At 43.0% G+C, this 24,873-nt stretch overlaps 1 protein-coding gene across 2 annotated transcripts in view; it reads left to right on the forward strand.

The window, feature by feature from the left end:
• Positions 1–608: 608 nt before the first annotated feature.
• Positions 609–24,873, forward strand: part of PRTFDC1 (phosphoribosyl transferase domain containing 1) — a 100,885-nt gene continuing 76,620 nt past the window's right edge. The window contains exons 1-3 of one of the 2 annotated variants that reach the window (XM_086714721.1): positions 609–759; positions 11,200–11,306; positions 17,560–17,743. In XM_086714721.1, coding sequence (XP_086570847.1) covers positions 712–759; positions 11,200–11,306; positions 17,560–17,743 — 339 coding nt within the window. In that variant the 5' untranslated portion in view covers positions 609–711. The remainder of the gene's footprint in view (positions 760–11,199; positions 11,307–17,559; positions 17,744–24,873) is intronic. The other variant, XM_086714720.1, reaches the window with a different exon arrangement.

The raw sequence follows: 24,873 nt of genomic DNA on the forward strand, positions 1-24,873 counted from the left end.
ACCCTACTTGGAATTCCAGATCCCAAACTTTGGGCTCTGGCCGGGGTGAAAACAATCACAGGGCTCTTGCAAACTCCGGGCTTGGCGGTTCGAGGATTTAAAAACACACATTTGGGTTAGTTTCGTCCACAGCCATGCTTGGAGAACATCCCACATCGCAGACTCTTTGACGGATTCGCTTGGGATGAAGAGCGCGTAAAAAATTAGCAGGAACGATTCAACATTGTTCGCTTGAAAGCTGGGACCGCAGCCTTGGGGAGGCGGGGGCCATAAGAACACTTTCTCTTCCTGTAAAATTCCAGCCGCGGGCAGCCGGGTCCGCCCGAGTCCCAGCGGGGAGCAGGCGGCGGGGCTCCGGGGCTCGCAGACGGGCGGCGGCCGCGAGGGACGCGCCCCGGGCCCGCGCTCAGGTGGAGCGCGCGCGGCTCCGCAGCTGCGCCCCGCGCTGCCGCCCTGCGCTACCCGCCGCCGCCCGCGCCCCGGGACCCGCCGGGGAGGGGCCGGGCGGGGGGGACGCGGCGGCCGAGGCGCTGGAGCCGCGCCAGACGCGAGGGCCGCGGCGCGCGGTCCTTCTCCGCCGGATGGCCCGGGGCGGGGCGGCCTCGTCCCCGTCCCCAGCCGGGTCCCTAGTCCCATCCCCCTCCCAGTCCTCGGCTCTCCCAGATCCTTCCCCCGCGCCCTTCTTTCCTTCCCGCTTTCCCCGGGAGAAACATGGCCGGGAGCAGCGAGGAGGCGCCAGACTACGGGCGAGGCGTCGTGGTAAATGCAAACTCCCGATTTCTGGGCTGAGTCGTGCGCTCCCCGCTCTCTCCCCTCCCCTCCCCTCCCCTCCCCTCCCCTCCCCTCCCCTCCCCTTCCTTCTTGGCTCCCTCCTTTTAGATTAAATGCTTGAAATGCATTCGGGTGAAATGCAAGCGGGCCACGGCTTTGTTCTCACGTCCCGGCTCGGATCGCTTCCATACTCTCCTCCCAGCCGCCCCTCCCCGCGCCCGACCTGACCCCACACTTAACAGCCCTTCACCCCGCGTTCTCAGTGTCCCGCCTCCGCGTCCCCTCCCCTCCACCCCCCAACTCGGGCCAGGAATCCAATATTCCAGCGCTAAGGCTGTGCGGTGCCGGGTTCCCACTCCTGCTAGCCACCAGGAGTCACCTTTGGGAGCAGGGCGGGTCTGTGAAGACCCCCCGCGTGCTGCTCTTGTGGGCCCCCTTCCCTTTGTGCTTCCTCCTGACCCTTCCACGGCAGGCTTTAGGTTTTGTTTTCCAAAAGGATACTGAGGATTCTCGAGGGCAGCTAGGAAATAAAGTAGCTCAAATGGACGGAATTTGAACTTTGAAACGTGGGCTGGGACGCTGGGGTCTCTGCAGGAGCTTGACACAGGCTAGTGCCTCTGGAGCGTCAGTTGCCTTGTCTACAAACGGGAGACAGGGCATGCTGGACCTTTGAGCGAATTGGAGAGGTTGTATGCAAAATATCTATCTAGTAGTGTGTCCGTATGGGAGGATGTGGGATGATGGGTTCCCAGACTAGAGCCTCTTTATGCCTGGGAATCCCTCAAAAAGTCCATCAGAGGGTACCCATCTCTCAGTGCCCTGGAATCAAATCTGGTCTTACCCTGAGGCCACTGGCCTCCACTCCCACATCCTGTCCAGAATGGTTTCTATAGAAGGTGGTGGGTTTTACTGTATCAGGTTTAACAATGGTGAGGGTGGAGAGTGGGCCTAACTTGCTACATTAACATTCCCTTTTCCCCAGAAATCTGTGGTAGTCACAGATAAGGCATCTGTGACTATGCATGGATCCTTGGAGTAAAGAGGGTTGGGGAAGGAAACCCCACATGATCACATAGAACTTATCAGGCTGAAATGTGTTGCTCAGTTCTTAATTTAGCAGCAGGACTTTTCCATCTTATTTTTATTTTTTATGTTTTTCAAGTAGGCTCCATGCCCAACATGGGGTTTGAACTCACAGACCCTGAGATCAAGAGTAAGATGTTCTACTGACTGAGCCAGCCAGGTGCTCCAGGACCTTTCCATCTAAGGATGAGGAGTTCATTTATTTAATCACTCTACACCTGTTGACTGTCCTGCAGGATTCCAGCCGGTGTTCTAGGCTCTAGGGATACAGCAGGGAACCACACAAAGCCCTGTCTTCATGGGGCTCACATTCTAGAGAAGGGACATAAGTAAGCAAATACGTAAAGAAGATGAGCTCACATAGTGACTTGTGTGATGAAAAGAAGAGCGGGTAATGAGACACAGAGTGATTGGAGGAGGGCTGGGGAGCACTGCTTTTGCTCAGGTGGTCAGGATGGCCTCTTGGCAGTGATATTTGAGCCATGACCTGAAGGGTGAGTAGGAGGTAACCATGTGAAAACTCAGAAGAAGAGATACAGGGCATACTGGTTGCAAAGAAACCATTGTATCCTGACAAGAAATCATCACACCCAATTTATGCTTTAAAAAAAAAAAAATCACTCTGGTTGCCATGGAGAGAACAGTCAAGCCTGGGGTATGGGGAAGGAATGAAAATATAAAAAAGGAAATAAGTTCAATTCTGGACAAATTGAGTCTGTAAGGCCTACAGGTCAAGATGCACTGCAGGCAATTTGAAATTCATTTTTACAATTGAAGAGAGTGATTGGATAGACTTGGAAATCATCAGAAAATAGAAAAATATCTGATGCTTGGAGTGGATAGGGAAGCCCCCAGAAAATAGAAAAAACATCTGATACTTGGAGTGGATAGGGATGCCCCTTGAAAATGGGGGGAAAAAATCATAAACTGTTGTTACGGGTAGAAATCTGGAAAGCCCCCAATGTAAGAGGCAGAGTGTCCAGGAGAAGTCCGATAAAGAGACCAAGAATGAATAGCAAAGTCCGAGAGAACAGAGAGGGTGATAGGTGTCTAGGGAACAGAGTTTTTTTTGGGGGGGGCAGGTAGGGGGGCCATTAAGAGTGTCAGATACTGCAGAGAGAGCAAATGGGATAAAGACAGAAAGAGGCCATTGTATTTAACAATGACAAAGCCATTAGCAGTGAGGATCATTTAAACAACCATCCCATCAGTTAGAATGGCTACAATATAGTACTTCTATTTAATAACATATACTCTTAAAAAGGAATTAGGTAAATTTATATGACTAATAAGATAGGCAGATTGTTTAAATGTAAAAAGCAAATGATGGAACAGTATAAATAGCCCATTCTCTCAGTATCAGAAGAAGCTCTCTGGGAAGCAAGATAATCTTGTGAAAGCTGGAGGGAGGCAGTGAGAGGGTCTCACGAGAGGCCGGAAACGACATGTAATGGGGATAGCCCTGGCATTGATGCCATTTTCTCCAGTAGAACTCGGGATAGTTAGATTAACTCAAGTTGGAAACAGGTAGGGAAGGCAAATTCAGAGTGAGTTCAATGTGCTGATGAAGCCCATGATATCTAGGGTAGAGAGGAAAGGCAAAGCTCAGAAGAGTATAGATACAGGAAAAAGAGAGCCCTCAGGATGATTGCAAAAAATAAAAGGGAAGATTTAGTACTAGTGAAAGAAGAGGGGGCAGGTATTAGTAGCAAGAATTTATTGAGCACTTACTTTGTAATTTTCCTGTGTTATTTGTTTGCTCCTTGCCGATCTGTGACATAGGAGTATAATCTCTGTTTACAGAGGAGGAAATGGAGGCACAGAGATTAAGTAAATCAGTCACGTAACTCGCAAATGACAGAAGCAAGATTTGAAGTCAGGTTTTACTCACTGTGCTTCATAAAAAGCTGTGATTTCAGTGAAGTACTTCAGAGGTGGGATTGGTCTGGAAGACTGGATTATGCTAATCTGGAATAAAGGTGTAGTAATTTGGGTTAAGGCAGGTGAAGGAGCCACAAGACAGAGTGGCTAGTAGGATGATCAAGGCAGGTTTGGGGGCTGTCTGGAAATGAGGTGGACGAGAATATTCTCAGTTGGTAGAAACTGTGATAAGGATGACAAGGGGCATAGAGCCAGATGACTTAAGCGGAAAAGAAGTATGGTTTGTGCAAGAGAAGGGAATATTAAGAGATTTAAGATGCCTTTTGCCTACAGATGACTTTCAGGTGAATTGGGGAGATAGGACGTTAGTAGATTATTAACAATAAGTGGTAGTGGGGCGCCTGGGTGGCTCAGTCGGTTAAGCGTCCAACTTCGGCTCAGGTCATGACCTCAGGGTTCGTAAATTCAAGTCCCGCATCCAGCTGTCTGCTGTCCGCACAGAGCCCGCTTCAGATCCTCTCTCTCCCTCTTTCCCTGCCCTTCGCCCATTCACTTGCAATCTCTCTCAGAAAATAAACAAACATTAAAAAACAACAACAACAACAATTAGTGGTAGCATATGTGAAGCCAAATAAACAATATAGACCCTGAGTTCAGAAACTTTGCTCAGGAGTGACTGGTCGCTTGATCTGGACCTAGTAAGGTCACCCGCCCATGGTTGGTACATCCTTGTTACTTCGCAGGGAGAGAGAAAGATCTCTACCCATCTGGCCTTTTGAGATCAGGTTCTTAGATAGGTTTTGTTTTTTACCAAAGCATTATCGAGAGAATCATAGTACCTACACAGTGAGTTTGGAAGGAATAAGGAGAAGAGAAAAATCCAAAATGATTGTGGTATTTCTGTCATGGGTGGCTCCCACCTACCCCACCCCACCAAAGAATGGGGGCAGTATTGGAGATAAGTAATCAGATAATCCATCTACAACACAACTTTACTAGGTCGGGGCCAAACCCCCCACAGAAGAGGAAGGCAATGCGTGTGATATAAGGTATGAAGGTATTATTTGGTCTGTCGAGTCCCGTTTATTCTTCTGGTAGCAGAACCTGGAGCCCTTCTTTTAGGAAACTGCTTTTACACATTTTCTCCGTGTGTGTTGTGATGCCTCCATCACTGCCCGCCTCCTTCCCTGGACCAGTCAACGTTTGTGTGTGAGATTCTTGGAAGCAGAGCGGAGGGATGAGACTCCTTTCCTCTCTGACAGTTGAGGGGTAGATGTGAGCCTAAAAATTGGCAGCAACCATGGTCACTGCCTGAAGGAGAGAGTGGGGCCTAGGGTGTGGGGCTCAGAGGCCGAGAGGAGCAGGGATTTGCTTTTTGTATATGTTTCCAAACTATTTTTCTCCCTGGGGGAGAAACTTGAAAAATGGTGCAAGGCATGTTTTCGGCAAAAAATTATTTTTATTGATTTAGAAGTTTCTCAATATATCTTCAGATGAGAAAAAAGAGAACCCAAGTGAGTTCCGGGTTTAAATTTTGTATAAAATGGCTCAGTTAGTGTGTTTGTCGCTTCCCCGGCTTAGCCATGTTTTCTGCCTTTGAACAGAGAAAGCATTGTTCTGAATAAACTTAGAGCATATTATCTGCGATACTGAAACTATTTAAAGATTTCTTGTTTTGATTTTTTGAAAAGCAGATGAATAACATAATTATCTGCAGTTCGTAGCAGTCTCCATTCCTTCAGATTTAGGACTTCTTTGCAATGCAATTTGCATGCACCATTAAGAATTACAAGGGATAAGCCAGTAGTTTCTCTCTCTCTCTCTTTGTAAACAGCATATTACTTTTTTTTCCTCATCATAAGTGTAGTCTTTAATCCCCATCACCTATTTCACCCATTCTCCCCACCCACCTCCCATCTGTTAACCATCAGTTTGTTCTCTATAATTAAGAATCTGTTTCTTGATTTCTCTCTTTTCCCTTTGCTTGTTTGTTTCTTAAAGTCCACACATGAATGAGATCATATGGTTATTTGTCTTTCTCTGACTTATTTTGCTTAGTGTTATACTCTCTAGCTCCATCCATGTTGTTGCAAATGGTAAGATTTCATTTTTTTTTTTTTTACGGCGGAATAACATTCGTTTGTATATGTATATATACCTCATCTTCTTTATCCACTCATCTATTGATACATACTTGGGATGCTTCCATAGTTTGGCTATTGTAGATAATGCTGCTATGAACATCGGGGTGCATGTATCCCTTTGTTTTTGTACTTTTTTGGTAAATACCCTGTAGAATGATTCCTGGATCCTATGGTATTTTTAATACTTTTAATATTTTGAGGAACTTCCATACTGTTTTGCACAACGGCTGCTCCAGTTTGCATTCCCACCAGCAGCGCACGAGGGTTCCTCTTTTTCCACATCCTTGCCAACATCTGTTGTTTGTACACCAGTAATTTCTTTATCTCTAGTTGCCTTTTATCTCAACAAGGAAAACACACTGAGACACAGAATTAAAGCCCCCAAGGTCTCACAGCTATACACCCATCTTCACATGTACGGGACTTCTAAGTCCATATGCTTGACCACTATTCCATGCTGCCTCTGAGCTACGAATTATCATGACAGCTCTTATGAAAAGGTTGGTTTTGTCATTTGCTTATCATTATTTTCTCCTCCTCCTCCTCCTCCCCCTCCTCCTCCTCCTTCTTCTTCTCCTCTTCCTCCTCCTCCTTCTTCTTATTCCTCTCCTCCTCCTCCTCCTTCTTCTTCTTCTTCTTCTTCTTCTTCTTCTTCTTCTTCTTCTTCATCTTCTCCCTCTCCTCCTCCCCTTCTTTCTCCCCCTCCTCCTCCTTCCCTTTCCCCTTCCTCCTCCTCTCCTTCTCCTCTTCCTCTTCCTCCTCCTCCTTCTTCTTCTTCTTCTTCTTCTTCTTCTTCTTCTTCTTCTTCTTCTCCTTCTCCTCCTCCTCCCCCTCCTCCTCCTCCTCCTCCTCCCCCTCTTCACCCTCCTCCTCCTTATTATTATTCCCCTTCTTCTCCTCCTTCTCTTCTTCCCCCTCCTCCTCCTCTTCCTTCTTCTTCTTCTTCTTCTTCTTCTTCTTCTTCTTCTTCTTCTTCTTCTTCATCTTCTCCCTCTCCTCCTCCCCATCTTTCTCCCCCTCCTCCTCCTTCCCTTTCCCCTTCCTCCTCCTCTCCTTCTCCTCTTCCTCTTCCTCCTCCTCCTTCTTCTTCTTCTTCTTCTTCTTCTTCTTCTTCTCCTTCTCCTACTCCTCCTCCTCCTCCTCCTCCTCCTCCTCCTCCTCCCCCTCTTCACCCTCCTCCTCCTTATTATTATTCCCCTTCTTCTCCTCCTTCTCTTCTTCCCCCTCCTCCTCCTCTTCCTTCTTCTTCTACTTCTTCTTCTTCTTCTTCTTCTTCACCACCTCCTCCTCCTCCCACCTCTTTCTCCCCCTCCTCCTCCTTCCCTTACCCCTTTCCCCTTCCTCCTCCTCCTCCTCTTCTTCTTCTCCCTCTCCTCCTCCCTGCCTTTCTTCCCCTCCTCCTCCTCCTTCCCTTTCCCCTTCCTCCTCCTCTCCTCCTCCTTCTCCTTTTTCTTCTTCTTCTTCTTCTTCTTCTTCTTCTTCTTCTTCTTCTTCTCCTCTTTCTTCTTCTCCTTCTTCTTCTTAAGTAGGCTTCAGGCCCAGCACAGAGTTTACTTCAGGGCTTGAACTCACAATCCTGATATCAGGACCTGAGCTGAGATCAAAAGTTGGATGCTGAACTGACTGAGCCACCCAGGCACCCCTTTTTTCATCTTTTTGGTATCATTTATTAGGCACTTATTCACCAGGAAATGTCCTAGGAACTCTAAGATCTGTTCTATCTTTCTTTCTCTCTCTCTCTCTTTTGTTTTTCTTTATTTGTTTTAAACAATAGACATGTATTTCTCATAGTTCTGGAGGCTACAAGTCCAACATCAAGGTGCTGCCTGATTTCATTCCTGGTTAAGCCAGTCTTGCTGACTTGTATGTGGCTGCCTTCCTATTCATCTCTTTGTGTCCACACATGGCAGAGAGAGAGAGGTAGAGGGAGGGTGGGAGGGAGAGAGAGAAAAAAAAACAGAGAAGAAGATCACTAGAGATCTCATTATTTTTCTCTTATAAGAGCACTGATTCCATCACAAAGGCTCCACCCTCATGACCTAATGGCTTCCAAAAGGCCCCACCTCCTAATGTCATCGTAATGCTTCAACGTATGACTTTTAGGGGGGCATAATTCAGTCCATCGTATCGTAGAGGCAGCTTCTTTGCAGTAACCTTCCAATGGGGTTGTTCCTACCTGCTTTGGAGACTCTCCGTTCTCTGTTAATCCTCACCCCAGCCCTGTCCAGAGGTTTTATTGTGTCTTATTTAAAGGAAGCGGCAACAGAGTCTCAGACAGGGTGAGTACTTTCTCTAGCATCACAGCCGAGTAAGCGTCAGAGCTAAGGTCTAGAACACAGAGAGGAATGTAGGCTCTGAGATGCAGCCAGAGCAGGGGGCAGTAAAGGATTTGCATGGTCAGAAGAATGGGCTCCGAAGACCACTAGTGAATGATGCCACCACCTGGAAGGGTTCCAGGGAGTGGAGTGGGTAAGCGTGTGTGGTCTGGAAGGGGATCCGGAAAATGCCGTGCACTTGAATGATCACCCTGGGGCCTCATGCTGGTTGGGGTTCTTACCTGGCCTTTACTGTGGCTTGCCAGAGGATCTTCTGGAGGCTCCTCACATACAGCTAGTGTTTAGGCTCTGACAGGGGCCTGTGGTGTTAGTGGTTACAGCAGGCCCAGGGAGTTCTCAGGGCTGGAAAACAGAAATGCTCTGTGCAAATTCAACAGTTGCACGCAGCGAATTTGCTGATAGAAGCAGAGCAAATGTGATACTTTTCAAATATGCAGATGACACACACCATTTGGCTAACAATCTGCCGGTGGTAGATGTGAATTCCCAGAGCCTTGAATAGCGGTGCTCTGTATTACAAGGAGACAAACCAAGACAAATCAGTTTGGGCTGGAGCTCAGGTAAGATTGGGTAGTCTGCGGGTGGAGAATGTGTCATTCGTTAACTCGTTGAACATTTTTGAGCACGTACTATATTCCAGATCCGTGTCCTGAGTACTGGGGTGTCAACAGTGAATCAGACAGCGTCTCTGTCAGAAGGCACTAACGTTCTAGTCGGGGGAGATAAGACAGAACACAGAGAGACATCCATGTGTCACATCCAGTGGGAATATGTGCTGTGAAGGAAAGTAAAGCTGGGTAAAAGGGATACAGCGATGAGTAGGAAGGAAGGGGGTGCTATTTTATGTAGGTGATCGGGTAAGGCCTCTCTGTGAAGGTGACATTTAAATGGAGACTGGAAGGAAGTGAAGTGTAAACCATGTAGAAATCTGGGGGAAGAGTACTGTAGGCAAGAGAAATAGCAGGTGTTGGTGCAGGAGCATGCTTGGCATTTTCAAGGATCAGCAAGAAGAATGTGGCTGAAGCAGAGTGAAGGAGGAAGGGAATCCCTGCAGACGAGTCAGAGAGGTAGCTCCTGTGGGCCACAGTGAAGACTCTGGATTGTGCTCAGAGGGAAATGGGAAGCCCTTGGGAGATTAGCAGAAGACAGCCATGATATGATGTGCCTTTTTATTTTTTTTATTTTTTATTTTTTTTTTAATTTTTTTTTTCAACGTTTATTTATTTTTGGGACAGAGAGAGACAGAGCATGAACGGGGGAGGGGCAGAGAGAGAGGGAGACACAGAATCGGAAACAGGCTCCAGGCTCCGAGCCATCAGCCCAGAGCCCGACGCGGGGCTCGAACTCACGGACGGCGAGATCGTGACCTGGCTGAAGTCGGACGCTTAACCGACTGCGCCACCCAGGCGCCCCATGATGTGCCTTTTTAAATGAGCGCTCCAGCTGCCCTGTTGGAATGGGGTGGAGGTGCCAACGTGGAAGCAGGGAGGCAAGCCTAACAACTATGGCAATGGTCCCGGAGAAATGATGGTGGCATGGACCGGGAGGCAGCAGTCGGGATGCTGAGAGCTGGTCCTGGTTGAATTTTGAAGGAATTGATCATGGGATTTGCTAGTGGGTTTCGTGAGGGAACGAAAGAAAGAAGCCAACAACAATTCCAACATTTTGACCTGAGCAAGTAGAAAAATAAGTTGTCCTTTGCTAAGATAGGGAAGGGATAAATTTGGAAGGAAATGCCATGAGTTTGGTTTGGCTGGCATTCCTGAACCCAGAACTGGAGTGGGAGTGGGTGGGGGCTGGACCATAAGTTGCCCTTTCAAAACCTGAGCTAAGATTTTGAGTCTTGGATGAGGAGGATGGAAAGTAGGGGGACATCCCAGCATTAAATGAAGTAAATGAGTTCTATAACAGGTAAGACTGAGTGAGTCAGAGGCTAGAAGAGGCAGGAGTCTTCTCAAGGAGCCTGAATGAGAGCCTTTAAAAAGACAGAGAGCTACAAGGAGCCCATTTACAAAGAGTTTGGGAGGAAAAATCAGAGAGCAGGCACAGTCAGCAAGGCTTCCAGAAGGAAGTGGGGCCTGACCTGAGCTTCTGTGGAGGAGGCTGAGCTTGAGATACAGAGGAAGAGGGGGAAAGAAAGGGGCATGCGGGTGCAAGACAGACACATGCACAGAACCCAGAGAGCTGCGAAGGGTCACAACTTGATAGAAGACCACTCTGAGGATGGGAAGGTGATGGTTTCAGGCATTGGGCTGGGAAATTAGGATGGCTGTGCATTATGAAAGCTTAAAGCTGAAGAGAGGAGTCTGACAGAAACGTGCAGGAGTCATTAAAGAATACGAACCTGCAATACAGCTATGGAATGAGTTGAGTGCTAACACGTCCCTGTTGCATCCTTTCTCGATGATCTGAAAGTAACAGTAACTCACTCTTCACCTTCATTTTCTCTCCCACATCTTCACTTTTCTAACCATACAAGTTGCACAACCAGTGCTCAGCAAGAGTGGGATTTGCTGGCACTCTGTCCACTACATGAATAGGCAGTTTCTGGAGCAGTTTTTCCCGCTAGGACCGGCTGGAGTTCCATATTAATATAATTATGAACATAGTGTTACTTATAGTCATATACGATGTAACGTAGACATAAATTATGTATTTACACGTATCTGCTCTTACAAACACTGCTATCAGGTGAGCCGTAAGACAGTAAGTTGATATTTCGTCGTATAACCCGCCAAAAGTTAGGAATGGAATTCTCCGTTCATTTCAGGACTAGATTCTTTATCAGTTTTCGTGAAACAAATTTCCCACTGATCTTTTCATAGGTTGACAGAATGTAATTTAATGTCATATTGATCGTCAGACCTTTTCTCTGTTTTCAATATTATTCTTTTTGTTCCAAATGATCCTCTTTTTTGTTTATTTATGCTTTAAAAATAAATTTCCAATGAAAAATATTGTAACTGAAGTAATTTGATTTGCAGATTACGGATGACTGGCCAGGATATGACTTGAATTTATTCACGTATCCACAGCACTATTATGGAGATTTGGAGTATGTCCTCATACCTCATGGCATCGTTGTGGACAGGTGAGTGTTATTTCTTGGCGTCAGTCTTGGTCTTGTGCTGGCTGGCCCTCTCTTGTGTGAATCATACAATACACTTTACACCCCTCCTCCTGAGTCTCTCTCACATAGAGGCAGACAGAGCTTTTATAGGACAGAGCATTTGGAATAAAATGAATCTCTACTTTGACTGAACTGTTTACCTGGACATTTCAGGGGAAATGGTAAGAATATATATATTATAAGTAGCAGCCTCAAAATAACAATGCCTTGTGCAAACTGGTAACAAAAAAAAAAGGATTTGGGAAAGCATTGCTCTTTTTGGGGGAGGGGAAGCATTGCTCTTTACCTGAGGACCTCTGTCTTACATTTTGTCACAGACTCTTGAGTTAACCTGGAATAATTAACAGGTGAACTTTGCCTTCGTAGGACACACCCTTAAAGCCCAGGCTTTTCCTGCAACTAGCATTTAGCTGGGATCAGGCAACGTATCACAGATCGGCCAGTCTGTGCACGATTATGTTTTCCAGGCAGTGGTAATATTTTGGGAATAGGAATATTTTCAGCTTAAAAATATCTGCACAGCACTATTTCTAGAATACTATTTCCAGTTCTTTCTGACCATCCTGTGTAGATATTCTTTAGCCCCTTCCTAGCCAGTTGCTTTTCCAAAAGACAACATTTTCTCTCCTGTTCTAAGCTCCTAAGTCACCATTTGTTTCTTGGTTTTCAGAGAGCCTCCTCCACTTGAGTCTGCCGTAAGCATCAGGATTTAAAGGTCATATACCCCGTTTCACAGAACCGCTTAATGCCCAAGCTATTACCTTTCCATGTACCTCTCATTTCTTGTGCAAAGATCAAATACATAAGCCTTCACATGTATATGGAAAGCAAGCCTCATAGATTTCACGGTGCACTCCCAGGAACACAGAGGTTCTTCAGACACCCAGAAATGGGGGTGGGAGAGGCACCAGGGAATAGGAGCAAATTGAAACTTTGGACTCCCCACCCCTTATTTTTCCTTAAACCAGAGTACTTTTGCCTCTATTTTAAAAAATCTGTTCTATTCTTCCGAGTTAATATTTAACTTTATGAAATAAGTCCTTAGCCAAAGTAAAGTATGAAAAACACAAGACAGTCACATTCCCAGGATATTATCTTTCCATCAATTCCTGTCTGTAAGCAAAAGGAAATGTCATTCTTTTCTCCAAGATTTTTCCATTGGATAAGACCTGCATATTGCATGTTCTCTCAAACTATAGTATATTATTAAAATAAGGTCTAGTTTGGAGTTTCTTGTGGCCTAACATGGCTGTCTGTGGAATACAAGCCCCAGTCTTCAGAAGGAACAAAATGTTCTGTGATCAAATAAACTTGGGAAATTTTGCATCTCCCGAATGGCCAGATCTCCCTGATGGCAATTCACATTAAAGATATGGAAATTCCTGCAAAAAAAGAAAAAACAAAAGGGAAGGAAACTTGCTTGACTTTAACAATTACACCAACTTTTGTTGTGCAGTAAAACACTTGTATTCAGTTTCCCTCTTAACAATTCAGAGCCATTTTTCCCTTAACACGGGTTCGAGAACCCTCTGGTTTAAACAAATTCCTGCTTTTCCCACCTTAATTTTGTATCTTTAGTTAATTGCATCCTGATCTACTACAAGATTGAGTCCTGGTAAGGTTACCCAAAGCCAGTCCCCAGTACAGGAGACTTACCCAGTGAAGTCGTTAGATGCAATTTCTTGAGGCACCTGGGTGTCTCAGTCGGTTAAGCATCCAAGTCTTGGTTTTAGCTCAAGTCATGATCTTGTGGTTCGTGGGATCAAGGCCCGCATCAGGCTCCCCACGGCGGTGCAGATCCTGCTTGGAATTCTCTCTCTCTCCTTCTCTTTCTGCCTTTCCCCAACTCTCTCTCTCTCTCTCTCTCTCTCTCTCTCAGAATAAATAAACTGAAAAAAAATCTTTTAAAAAAATGCATATTCTTACGTTTTATGTCTGGAAATTTTGCTTCAATGGTTGGGGGTGGAGCCCAGGAATGAATTCATTAAGATATAATTTACATATTGTAAAGTTTACCCATTGTAGATAAATGACTCAATGATGTTTAGTAATTTTTTATAGTTGGGCAAGCACAACTATCATTTTATAATATTTCTAGCATCCCCAAAAGTTTGTTGGCTGTCAATCCCCATTCCTACCTTCAGCATCAGGTGGTCACTAGTCGGATTTCTTTCTCTATAGATTTGTCTTTTCTGAACATTGCATATAAGTTAAATCATACAATACCTAATTATTGATTTACCAGTCGATAGTTATTTGGATTTCTAGTTTGGGGCTTCTAGGAACATGTATCTATGATCATTCACATGTAAGTTTTTGTGTGGATATATCTTTTCATTTCTCTTGGATAGATTCCTTGGAGTGGTATTCTGTGTTTGATAGTTAAGCTTGAGAAACTGCCACTTATTTCCAAAGTGACTGTACCATTTTACATTTCTACCAGCAAGGATGAGGGTTCCAGTTTCTCCACATAGTTGCCAACATTTAGTATTGCCTGTCCTTTTGACTGTAGCCATTCTAGTGGATATATAAAACTATCTCATTGTGATTTTAATTTGCATTTTCCTAAGGATTCATGTGCTTGTTATTTATTTATTTATTTATTTATTTATTTATTTATTTATTTACTTTGGAGAGATGACTATTTAAGTCTTCTGCCATTTTTACACTGTGTGGGTTGTCTTCTGATTGGGTTGTAAGTGTTCTTTATATATTCTGGATACAAGTCCGTTAGCAGATATATGATTTTTGAATATCCTACCACCTTAGCCCGTGGCTTGTCTTCATTTTCTTATTTATATCTTCTGAGAAGAATGTTAAATTTTTTTTTTTAATGTTTATTTATTTTTGAGACAGAGAGAGACAGAGCATGAACGGGGGAGGGTCAGAGAGAGAGGGAGACACAGAATCCGAAACAGGCTCCAGGCTCTGAGCGGGTCAGCACAGAGCCTGACGCGGGGCTGGAACTCACGGAGTTCGAGATCATGACCCGAGCCGAAGTCGGCCGCCCAACCGACTGAGCCACCCAGGCGCCCCAATTGAGAAAAGAATGTTAGATGCAGTATTCTATAAGTGCCAGTTAGGTCTGGTTGATTTATGGCACTGTGTGGTTTAACTATATCCTTACTGGTTTTCTGACTGCTAGATCTATCAATTACTGAGAGAGGGGTATTGAGGTCTCCGACTGCAAGAGTGGATTCATCTATTTTTCATTGTAGTTCTGTCAGTGTTTGACATTCTGTTGTTGGATGCATGCACATTAAGGATTGCTATGCCTTCTTGGAAAATTGACCTCTTTATTGTTGTATAATGCCCCTCTTTATTCCTGATAATCTCCTTGCTCTGAAATCTGCTTTATTTGAAATCAGTAAGTTGCTCCTGCTTTCTTTTGATTAATGTTAGTATAGTATGTCTCTATCTTTTTACTTTTCATTTATGAGTGTCTTTGTATTTATAGACAACATATGTTAGGGTCTTTTTTTTTTAATTCACTCTCTAACAGTCTCTGTCTTTTAACTGGTGTATTTAGATCACTCACATTTAAAGTGATTATTGATATAGTTCGTTTAATATCCACCATATTTGTAATGATTTTCTGTTCACTGCCCTTGTTCTTTGTTTTTTTGTTTTCATCTTCTACTCTGTGGTAACTGTCTCCCCCACAGTGTGTGGACTCTGATGACATGCAATTTATTTTTCTTGTTTTTACTTGTAAGTCTCACTTACTAAGCCTTAACCCCTGTGTCTGAATAGCTTAGTCTTCAGTCTAAGATTGGTTAGAGATTGTACTCAAATACCTCAAGCCAGTAAAGCTTCTGCTTTCTGCTGATGAATGTGTGTGGAGGCTGGCAAGTACATTCAAATTGCCAGCATTTTTCAAGTTTTCCCTGGTCCTTATTTTTCACCGTGCTTTCTTGTGCCTCTTCTGCCCATGCTTATAGGCTCCATCTTTCAGGAATGTATGGGTAGCCTGGTCCTATGCTTGTTTCTGCTGTGCTTATATATAGCTTCTGGTCAACTTGGGATATGTGAAGAGTTTATTGTCTACCCCTCTCCCATGACCCTAACCTTCCAAAACTCCTTGACTAGACTAGTCTGCCAGTTAGTTGCTCAAAAAGGAAACTTTGGGGGCGCCTGGGTGGCACAGTCGGTTAAGCGTCTGACTTCAGCCAGGTCACGATCTCGCAGTCTGTGGGTTCGAGCCCCGCGTCAGGCTCTGGGCTGATGGCTCGGAGCCTGGAGCCTGTTTCCGATTCTGTGTCTCCCTCTCTCTCTGCCCCTCCCCCGTTCATGCTCTGTCTCTCTGTCCCAAAAATAAATAAAAAACGTTGAAAAAAAATTAAAAAAAAAAAAAAAGGAAACTTTGTGATAATGGGGCCATTGGCTTTCTCTGTTCACATGCTACCAAGATGGCTGCACTAACTGATAATGCTCCCGGCCAGGTGAGCTCTCTCTGGCAGTGCCCCACCCTGACTGAACTACCTGGTTGAACAACAGAGCTAACGTGGGGCTCAGGGAGATGGGAACATTATTTCTACCCATTGTTCAATGTTTTCATGAATAAATGATTCTCAGTTTGTTATATGCCTCTAGTTAACTTCCAGAGTGGAGAAATGGTTGTTTTGACAGTTTCATCCAGCTTCATAGTTGCTTTTTTGTAGAGAGGATGTGTTGACCACCTTACTCCATTATGCTGAAGACAAATGTCCCTTTGAATATCTGGCATGCTGATATACATTTTCTTGATGATCATATTTTGAGAAACATCGCCTGAAGGCTGGTTGCCATTTTATATGTACATGTGTGTACATATGTAAGCACACACACATACATATAAGTTATATAATATATACAATATATAATATATTAGATATGTAGAACATATGTAATGTAATGCTTTCTGCACACACACACATATATATGTGTATATATATATTCATATATATATACATATATATATATTTAGATCATTCAGTTAACTCATTTTATTTTATTTTTTAAAAATTTTTTTTAATGTTTATTATTTTTGAGAGAGAGACAGAGACAGAGAGCAAGCAGGGGAGGGGCAGAGAGAGAGGGAGACACAGAATCGGAAGCAGGCTCCAGGCTCTGAGCCATCAGCCCAGAGCCTGACGCGGGGCTCGAACTCACAGACCGCGAGATCGTGACCTGAGCCGAAGGCAGCCGCTCAACTGACTGAGCCACCCAGGCGCCCCCAGTTAACTCATTTTAAATCTAATTCTGTCTGAAGTGTCAGTAGGAGTTTTTTGTTTGTTTGTTTTTTTGTTTTTTTTCAAGAGAGTGCACATGTGCATGAGAGTAGGGGAGGGGCAGAGAGAGAGGGAGAGAGAGAGAATCTCAAGCAGGCTCCACGCTCAGCACAGAGCCTGATCCAGGGCTCAGTCTCACAACCCTGAGATCATGGTCTGAGCCGAAATCAAGAGTCAGACACTTAACCGACTGAGCCAGCCAGGCACCCCAGGAATTTGTTTTTTTAATATGCACCTTAGATCCTGCCTCCATTCAAGGTTTTAATGTTGTATGCATGTATTGGTAATGGACTTATAGACATGAAACAATTAGAAAAAATACAGTAACCGTTCCAAATTAGGCATTGGGTGCCAGCCCAAGGCTGCATCACTGCATAGCTCCAGAGAAACCTCATTCACATGGTGCTCCATGGAAATGATGTCTACTGGAAATTGCACTCCGGGCACCCTTCACATAGGTAATGTGCCACCTTTGTGAAATAGGAGACAGATGTTATTCTTTTGTTAGTTTCTATGGGCTTGACTTTTCTTCCCATGTCCTCTAGTGTTATAAGGTGGGTGAGTCATTCTCCATTTCCTCTCTCTCTGCTATAACATCACCAGATACTTTCACAGCATTGTTGTTAAGGTTATCAACCAGGCTCTGGAGTGATAAAATAATAGCATTCATGATCTTTGACATATATTTTACATCTTACTAATTTTTGTGACACAGAGAAGCAAAAATGTACTATTGATGATGCAGTTATCAGAAATGTGTTTTGAATACTCTCTCTTTGTCCAGCTTTCACAAAGCTTCTTTATCTGTAGCCTTCTGTCTCCCAACGTCTTCCACGTTCTCCTGCATAATCTAATGTGTGTAGTGCATCGTGCATTTTTTTTGAAAGGAACAAAAACACTCAGAAGTACTTATGCTTTAATATATCTTGTAATCCCTCTTTCAGAACTGAGCGGCTGGCTAAGGATATTATGAAAGACATAGGAAACTGTGACATTATGGTCCTGTGTGTGCTTAAAGGAGGTTACAAGTTCTGCGCGGATCTTGTAGAACATCTTAAGAACATCAGTAGAAATTCGGATCAATTTGTCTCTATGAAGGTTGATTTCATCAGATTGAAAAGTTACAAGGTAAGTTATTTATTCCATTTTCATTATACAATGTTTAGAATAGAGAATTTTCTAGAATAAAAGAATTGACAATGTGATGAAAATGAAGAATAATTTTTTTTTTAATTTGCTGTATGCAATCTGTAGTTCAAACAATAACGTCTGTGGGGAGAAAAGCCCTCTTTCTGTTTTCACATATATGGAAAGTTGCTTGAGGAATGATTCATGGTTTCTTTTATGGTTATAAAGCTGAGTGGCCATTTCCTGGTGACTAGCCTCACAAGTGAGTGTGTTAACAATGAGTGTTAAGAAGGTCTGGTGAGCACTGACGTGTTTCCGCTCTGTATGTCACCGTTGGTCCTGGAGTTCTGTGGGAGGGCGTCCAGCCGCAGAGAGGACAGTATTAGTACTTGGGTGACTGCAGTCATGGCCTGGAAGTGGAGAAGGGAAGTCTGTAGGGACAGTGGGTTACCAAGTGCAAGGAGACAAGATCAGAGAACCTCCAGCAGAAGGCCCTTCCACCAGTCTATCCTGGGCTCTCTTGGTCAGCACTGGACAGAACCAAGGGAGATTTTTCCCCAAAGGTGTCATCCCTTTCGTGTTCCTCCTTCTATGATGTTACCTTCTGTGATGCTTTTTGATTCAATGGATAGTAAATCACTAAAACCAGCCTACTATTGGGTCACCTGGTGGCTCACGCAGTTAAGCATCTGACTCTTGATTTCGTCTCAGGTCATGATCTCACAGTTCATGGGATTGAGCCCCGCATCAGGCTCTGTGCTGACAGTGTGTTCGAACCTGCTTGGGATTCTCTCTCTTTCCCTCTCTTTCTGCTTCTCTCCCCCACTCATTCTTTCTCTCTCTCTCTCTCTCTCTCAAAAATAAATAAATAAACTTAAAAAACTAGCCTACTATTTGATGATGAACTCTTGGAGTCAAAACCATGAAATTATTCTCATTGATTAAACTGGCTTGACACATTTTAATTCACTCTTCAAATTGGTTTTCTATTGCTGTGTGACAAATTCACTACAAACTTAGTGGCTTAAGCCAGTATGCATTTATCATCTCAGTTTCTCTAGGTCAGACACCGGGCGTGGGTTCTCCGCTCAAGAGTCTTCCCAAGTCCAAAGTCAAGATGGGGTGGGATCTCGGCTGAGGTTTGCAGATGAGTGACCTTTCCACAATCACTGGCTGTTGACAGAATTCAGTCTCCACTTCCCTGCTGACTCGAGGCTGGAGATGCTTTCAGCTCCTACAGGCTACTTTCGGGTCTTTGCCTCATAGTTTCCGGCACAGGAGAACCTTTCCATCTTTTGAGGGCCTGGCCCCTCTTTTAAAAGCTGACCTGATTAGGTCTGGTCTACCCACGATATGCTCCCTTTGAGGAACTCAAAGTCAACTAACTAATCCTCTAATCACGGGAATGCCTTCCCATGGTTACTAGTCTCACCCACACTCAGTGGAGGAAATGAGGCACAGTGTATACACCAGGGGACAGATAGGCATGTGTCTTGGGTTCTGCCCACCACTCTCTGTGATTCAGTTGCTTCAGCTCTTGAGCAGCTGGCAAATTGTTTCTCATTTCTTAAGACGCTCTGTATTCTCCCGATGACCTCTCAGGCCAGAATAAAGCGGTTTTTGAGGCGCCTGGGTGGCTCAGTCGGTTAAGCGTCCAACTCAGGCTCAGGTCATGATCTCATGGTTCCTGAGTTTGAGCCCCATGTTGGGGCTCTGTGCTGACAGCTCAGAACCTGGAGCCTGCTTTGGATTCTGTGTCTCCCTCTCTCTCTTCCCCTCCCCCACTCACACTCTGTCTCTCTCTTTCTCTCTCTCAAATGATAAAAATTAAAAAAAAAATAAAGCTGGTTTTTGCAGACATCTTAACCTTAAATGGTTGGTTTCATCTTCTCCTGGAAACCATTCCTTTAAGTTCCTTTCATCTTAGATGAAGTCACTGTGCTTCTTTGAAAAATTTTTTTTTCTCATTTACTTGGCTCTGATACTGTTTTTTTCCTGGGGAAAACAGGTTTTTAAGCTCTTTTAAAAACTTAAAGTCAATTTGTTGAGGTATAATTTATATGCAGGAGATTTTATCTGTTTGAGTTTACAGTTCTGTAAGTTTTGACAATTGCATACAGTCATGTAAGTCGCCACAATCAAGACATAGGTCAGTTCCTCACCGTAAAAAATGCTGTGTCCCTTTGTGACCAACTCTTTCCCCAGATCCTGGAAACCACTGATATAGGTTTTCTGTCCCGAGAGTTTTGCTCTTTCCGGAGTATCATATAATGTAATCATATACCATGTAGTCTTAGTAAATCGTAGCATATTTCATTTGAGATTCATCCATGTTGTTATGTATACCAGTAGTTTGTTTCTTCTTATTGTCAATTATGGTTTCATTATATAGATACATCCTAGTTTTTTTTTTAAATTTTTTTTTAACATTTATTTATTTTTGAGACAGAGAGAGAGCATGAACAGGGGAGGGTCAGAGAAAGAGGGAGACACAGAATCCAAAACAGGCTCCAGGCTCTGAGCTGCCAGCACAGAGCCCGACACGGGGCTCGAAACCACGGACCGTGAGATCATGACCTGAGCCGAAGTTGGACGCTCAACCGACTGAGCCACCCAGGTGCCCCGATACATCCTAGTTTTAAAATCACTTATCAGCTGAAGGATATTTGGTTTGTCTCCTTTTTGGGGTGATTATGAAAAAGCTGCTCTAAGTATTCACGAAGAAGTTTTTGTCTGTACTTATATCTGCATTTCCCTGGAGATTCCTAAGTCGTATAGTAGTGTATATAAGAAATCGTAATGTATATAAGAAATCACCAAACCGTTTTTTAGATGGATTGAATAATTTTGCACCTTCACCTGCAGCAGATGAGAGTTCTAGTTGCTCCATATTTTCAACACCACTTGGTTTTGCAATGATTGTTTGCAATGATTATATATCATTGTGGTTTTAATTTGCATTTGTTTCTGTGGTGAAGTGTTTGTTCAAGTATATTTTCAAAAAATTGGGTATTTTGCTTTCTTATTATTAAGTTGAGAGTTCTTTATCTATTTTGGCCACAAGTCCATTATTAGGTACGTTGTTTCACATATATTTTCCAGCCAGTGGGTTGTTCTTCATATTCATAACAGTGCTTTTGTTTTCAAAGAGCATAATTTAAACATTTCTACAAACTCCAATTTATCAGTTTTTTTCTTTTATGGATCATGCCTTTTGTGTATCTAAATAGTCTTTGCCTCGGGATGCCTGGATGGCTCAGTCAGTTGAGTGTCCGACTTTGGCTCAAGTCAGGATCTTACAGCTCGTGAGTTCGAGCCCCTCGTCAGGCTCTGTGCTGACAGCTCAGAGCCTGGAGCCTGCTTCAGATTCTGTGTCTCCCTCTCTGTCTGTCCCTAACCCACTCATATTCTGTCTCTCTTTCAAAAAATAAATAAACATTAAAACAATTTTTAAATTATCTTAGCTTCATTCAAGGTCACAATTTTCTGTTCTCTTTAAAAAGTTTCACAATTTTAGATTTAAATCTAGGTCTATGAGCCATGTGGTGTCAATTTATTAATAAGGCACTCTTTTTTTGCAAGTGACTATCCAGTTGTTTCAGAATCGTCTGATGAGAAGACTGTCTTCTCCAATTGTGTGAGACCTTTGCTCTTTCACTGAACACTTGACTGAATCAGTGTGGGTCTATTCTGGACACTGTATCTAGTTCTATTCATCTGAAGGCTTATCCTTTCGTCAATACCACACTGTTCCGATGACTGTGGCTAATTAGTCTGGATATCAGGTAGCATGTACTCTTCCAACTTTGTTCTTTTTCATAAGTGTTTTAGCTATTCTACTTCTTTGCCTTTCCATGGAAATTTTATTTTATTTTTTAAATATTTTTTTTTATTTTGAGAGAGAGAGAGAGAGAGAGGGAGAGAGAGAGAGAGAGAGAGCACGTGAGTGGGAGAAGGGGCAGAGAGAGAAGAAAGACAATCCCAAGCAGGGCTTGATCGAACCCCACATGGGGCTCAGTCCCATGAACTGTGAGATCATGACCTGAACCAAAATCCAGAGTCGATGCTTAACCAACTGAGCCACCCAGGTGCCCATCCATATAAATTTGAAAATCATATTGTTGATTTCTACAAAGCAACCTGTTAAAATTTTTATTGGGATTGTTTTGAATTTATAGATCCATTTTTGGGAAAATTAACATCTCAACACTTTTTAGTCTTCCATCCATGAACAGGATATATTTCTTAATTTTTTAGGTGTTATTTTTAATATCCATTTGTCTAGTTTTCAGGAGTCAGATCTTAGACATCATTGGTTAGATTTACACCTAAATGTTTAAAATGTTTTTTGGTCCTATTATATTTGGTAAGTTTTCTTTGAATTTAAATTTCCAATTGTTTACTGTTAGTATGTAGAAATACTACTGATTTTGTATATCAAATATTATGACTTTTCAAAACTCTTATTAGTTCTAATGGCTTTTTTATAGATTCTTTTGGAATTTCTATGTTGACAATAATTTTTTTCTGTGAACAGAGATGGTTTCACTGCCTCCTCTCTAATTTGTAGACTTTTTGTTTCTTTTTATTGCCTTATTGCAGTGGCTAGGACTTCCTGTACAATTCTGAATAGCAATGGTGAAGGAAAACATCTTTGCCTTGTTTTCAATTGGTAGGATATTGACTATTGCATCCCCCAATTTTTGATACATTGTTTTCATTTTCACTCAATTCAAACTATTTTCTAATTTCCTTTGTGACTTCCTCTTTCACTCATGAATTGTTTCTTGTTTAATTTCCAAATACTTGGGGATTTTCCGGAGATAGTTGTGTATGGTTTTCAGCTTAATTCTGTTGCAGCAACTATACTGTGGGTGATTTCAATTCTTTTACATTTGTTGAGGCTTGTTTTATGACCCAGAACGTGGTCAATCTTGCTGAAATTAACAGGGTTGTAATCCATGTGAGATTAAACAATATTGCTATCTCGCATTATCCATTTCTCTGAACATCTTATCCTTATTTGACCAATGTTTTAACCTAGAGGCACATATCTTAACACTTACATGGCCTGTTAACTCATATGTATGTGATACTAGTTCAGAACATTTGCATTTCTAAAACTCCAGTAGCGTTGTGGGCATTCTTACCACATTTAGAAAGATATTTCCAAATCAATATATTTTTCCTAGCGATAGGGATGTGGCGGTTCCTGCCCAGGGTTCTGATGAAGGAGGAAAGCAATGGTTTTTTTACATTTTTACATTTTACATCTTCACCATCTTCATCCATTCTCACACACTGTGTATTTTAGTTTGCATCTCACATTTACATCCTGTAGGACCCTAAAATGATTGCCATGTTTCTTTTCTTACTAAATGTTCTTCTTCATATCTATCAACAAGGTGATACAGATATCTCCTGAGAAATTAACTCACATAAAATGTAAAAGCCTACCTGCTCACTCAGAGCAAGCTTTTCCCCTAATTAGCCTCAGAAATGGATGGAAAAACCATATGCATGGACTGAGGTGTGATATGAATGGTTTTCTGCACGTAAGCTGTCCCCATCCAGTGATGAATTAATTGCTGTGTCATGTTGGGCTTGAGCTGACCATCCCTGTTACATACTTGGGCTCTTTCAACATTCCTGAGGGCAGAGATGTATTTCTAAAGAAACCAAAGACTAATAAACACCACCAAATAAGGGGAACAGGACCAGTTCATTTTCCTCTGAGGGTATTTGGTGTTCTCACATACCTCTAAACCTGTTCGTAGGGAACAGACATCGTGAAAACATCTCAGCAGAAACAGTGACCACGAAAGTGTTCTTTTTATTCCTTTCGAAATTTCTGGAGGGAGAGCAGGACTTCGTAGAGTTCTGAGTGCTGGTCAAAAGCGTTGTGTAGTTTTACTTCCTTCTAGCCTCTTGCTCTGTGATTCTTTTTAGGTTGCTTATTTGGGGCAGAAAAGTTGAAAGTCCAGTTTGCTCAGAGGCAATGTTTCTTCTCCCTGTTATAACCATTGGCATTCAAAAGTCACTCGAGGGGCTCTCATTGTTTGATGCCCTCCACTCTTTGCTGAGGGACCTTCCTGAGGGGTGGATGTCTCCAAACATCTCAGATTCCAGGCAATCAGACTTGTGTTTGTTGTTACATGAAACTTTCCACAAGACATGGAATGAATTTGTGTGAATGATAGCAATCTAGCCAAAGATTATTTGGAAATTAGCATTAAGCTAATTCATTGGAGAGCAGGGCCAACATAGTCCTGTTCTTCAATGAAATGAGGAGCACTGGCAACCTCCATTCCTTAACAGTTCAAGTTTTTCCTTCCTTCCTCCCTCCCTTCGTTTTCTCCTTCTGTCCTTCCTTCTGTCTTTCCACCCAATGTTCATTCAGCACCTGCTATATGAATTTATTCTCTCATTGAATTCTGACTGCAGCCCTGCTGGGCATCTCTCATCTCTGCTTTTATTGATGAAGAAAGGGAGGCCCAGAGAGGTTCATTAACTCACGTAATGTTACACAGCCAGTAACTAGTACAGATGGCATCAGAGCCCAGGCCCTTTGGTCTTTCAAGCCTGCGCCCTTTGCAACTTATCAACATTTTCCACAAAATCCAAGGTTTTCCACAAAACTTTGTTGTTTCATGAAATGTGAATATATTTGCTAACGTTTATGAAGGAGTTAGCTATATTTTTCTCCTAAAATATATGTCAGATCCATGCAAAGTATATGTATACAATTATAATCATTATGCAATAATGTGCCTTTAAGAAATGGGGGCCTCGCTTGGTACCATCCAGAAGTTGCATGGGAGAGAGAACTAATTACACGTATGATGTCCCATATGCACACAGGTGGCTATACTTTGTAGCTTGTCTTGTAAGATCAACAAAATTTGTGGAAGTATTCAGTGTTTATTTAATCAAGAATCAAATATCAATTATTTCTCACAAGAATTTATTCACCTCGAGGCCTAAGTTTTCAGCAGATCTAATCCAAGGATATACCACATCTTCACGAGTATCTATTTGTATTATACCACCACATGACACATTTGAAAAACATATTCTTTGTCTCAAAGTAATACGTTCAAGGAGGTTAACGACCAAACAGAGAATTTGGG

The sequence above is a fragment of the Puma concolor genome, chromosome B4 (genome assembly GCF_028749965.1).
Source record: "Puma concolor isolate L17-30 chromosome B4, mPumCon1.1.hap2, whole genome shotgun sequence".
NCBI lineage: Eukaryota > Metazoa > Chordata > Mammalia > Carnivora > Felidae > Puma > Puma concolor.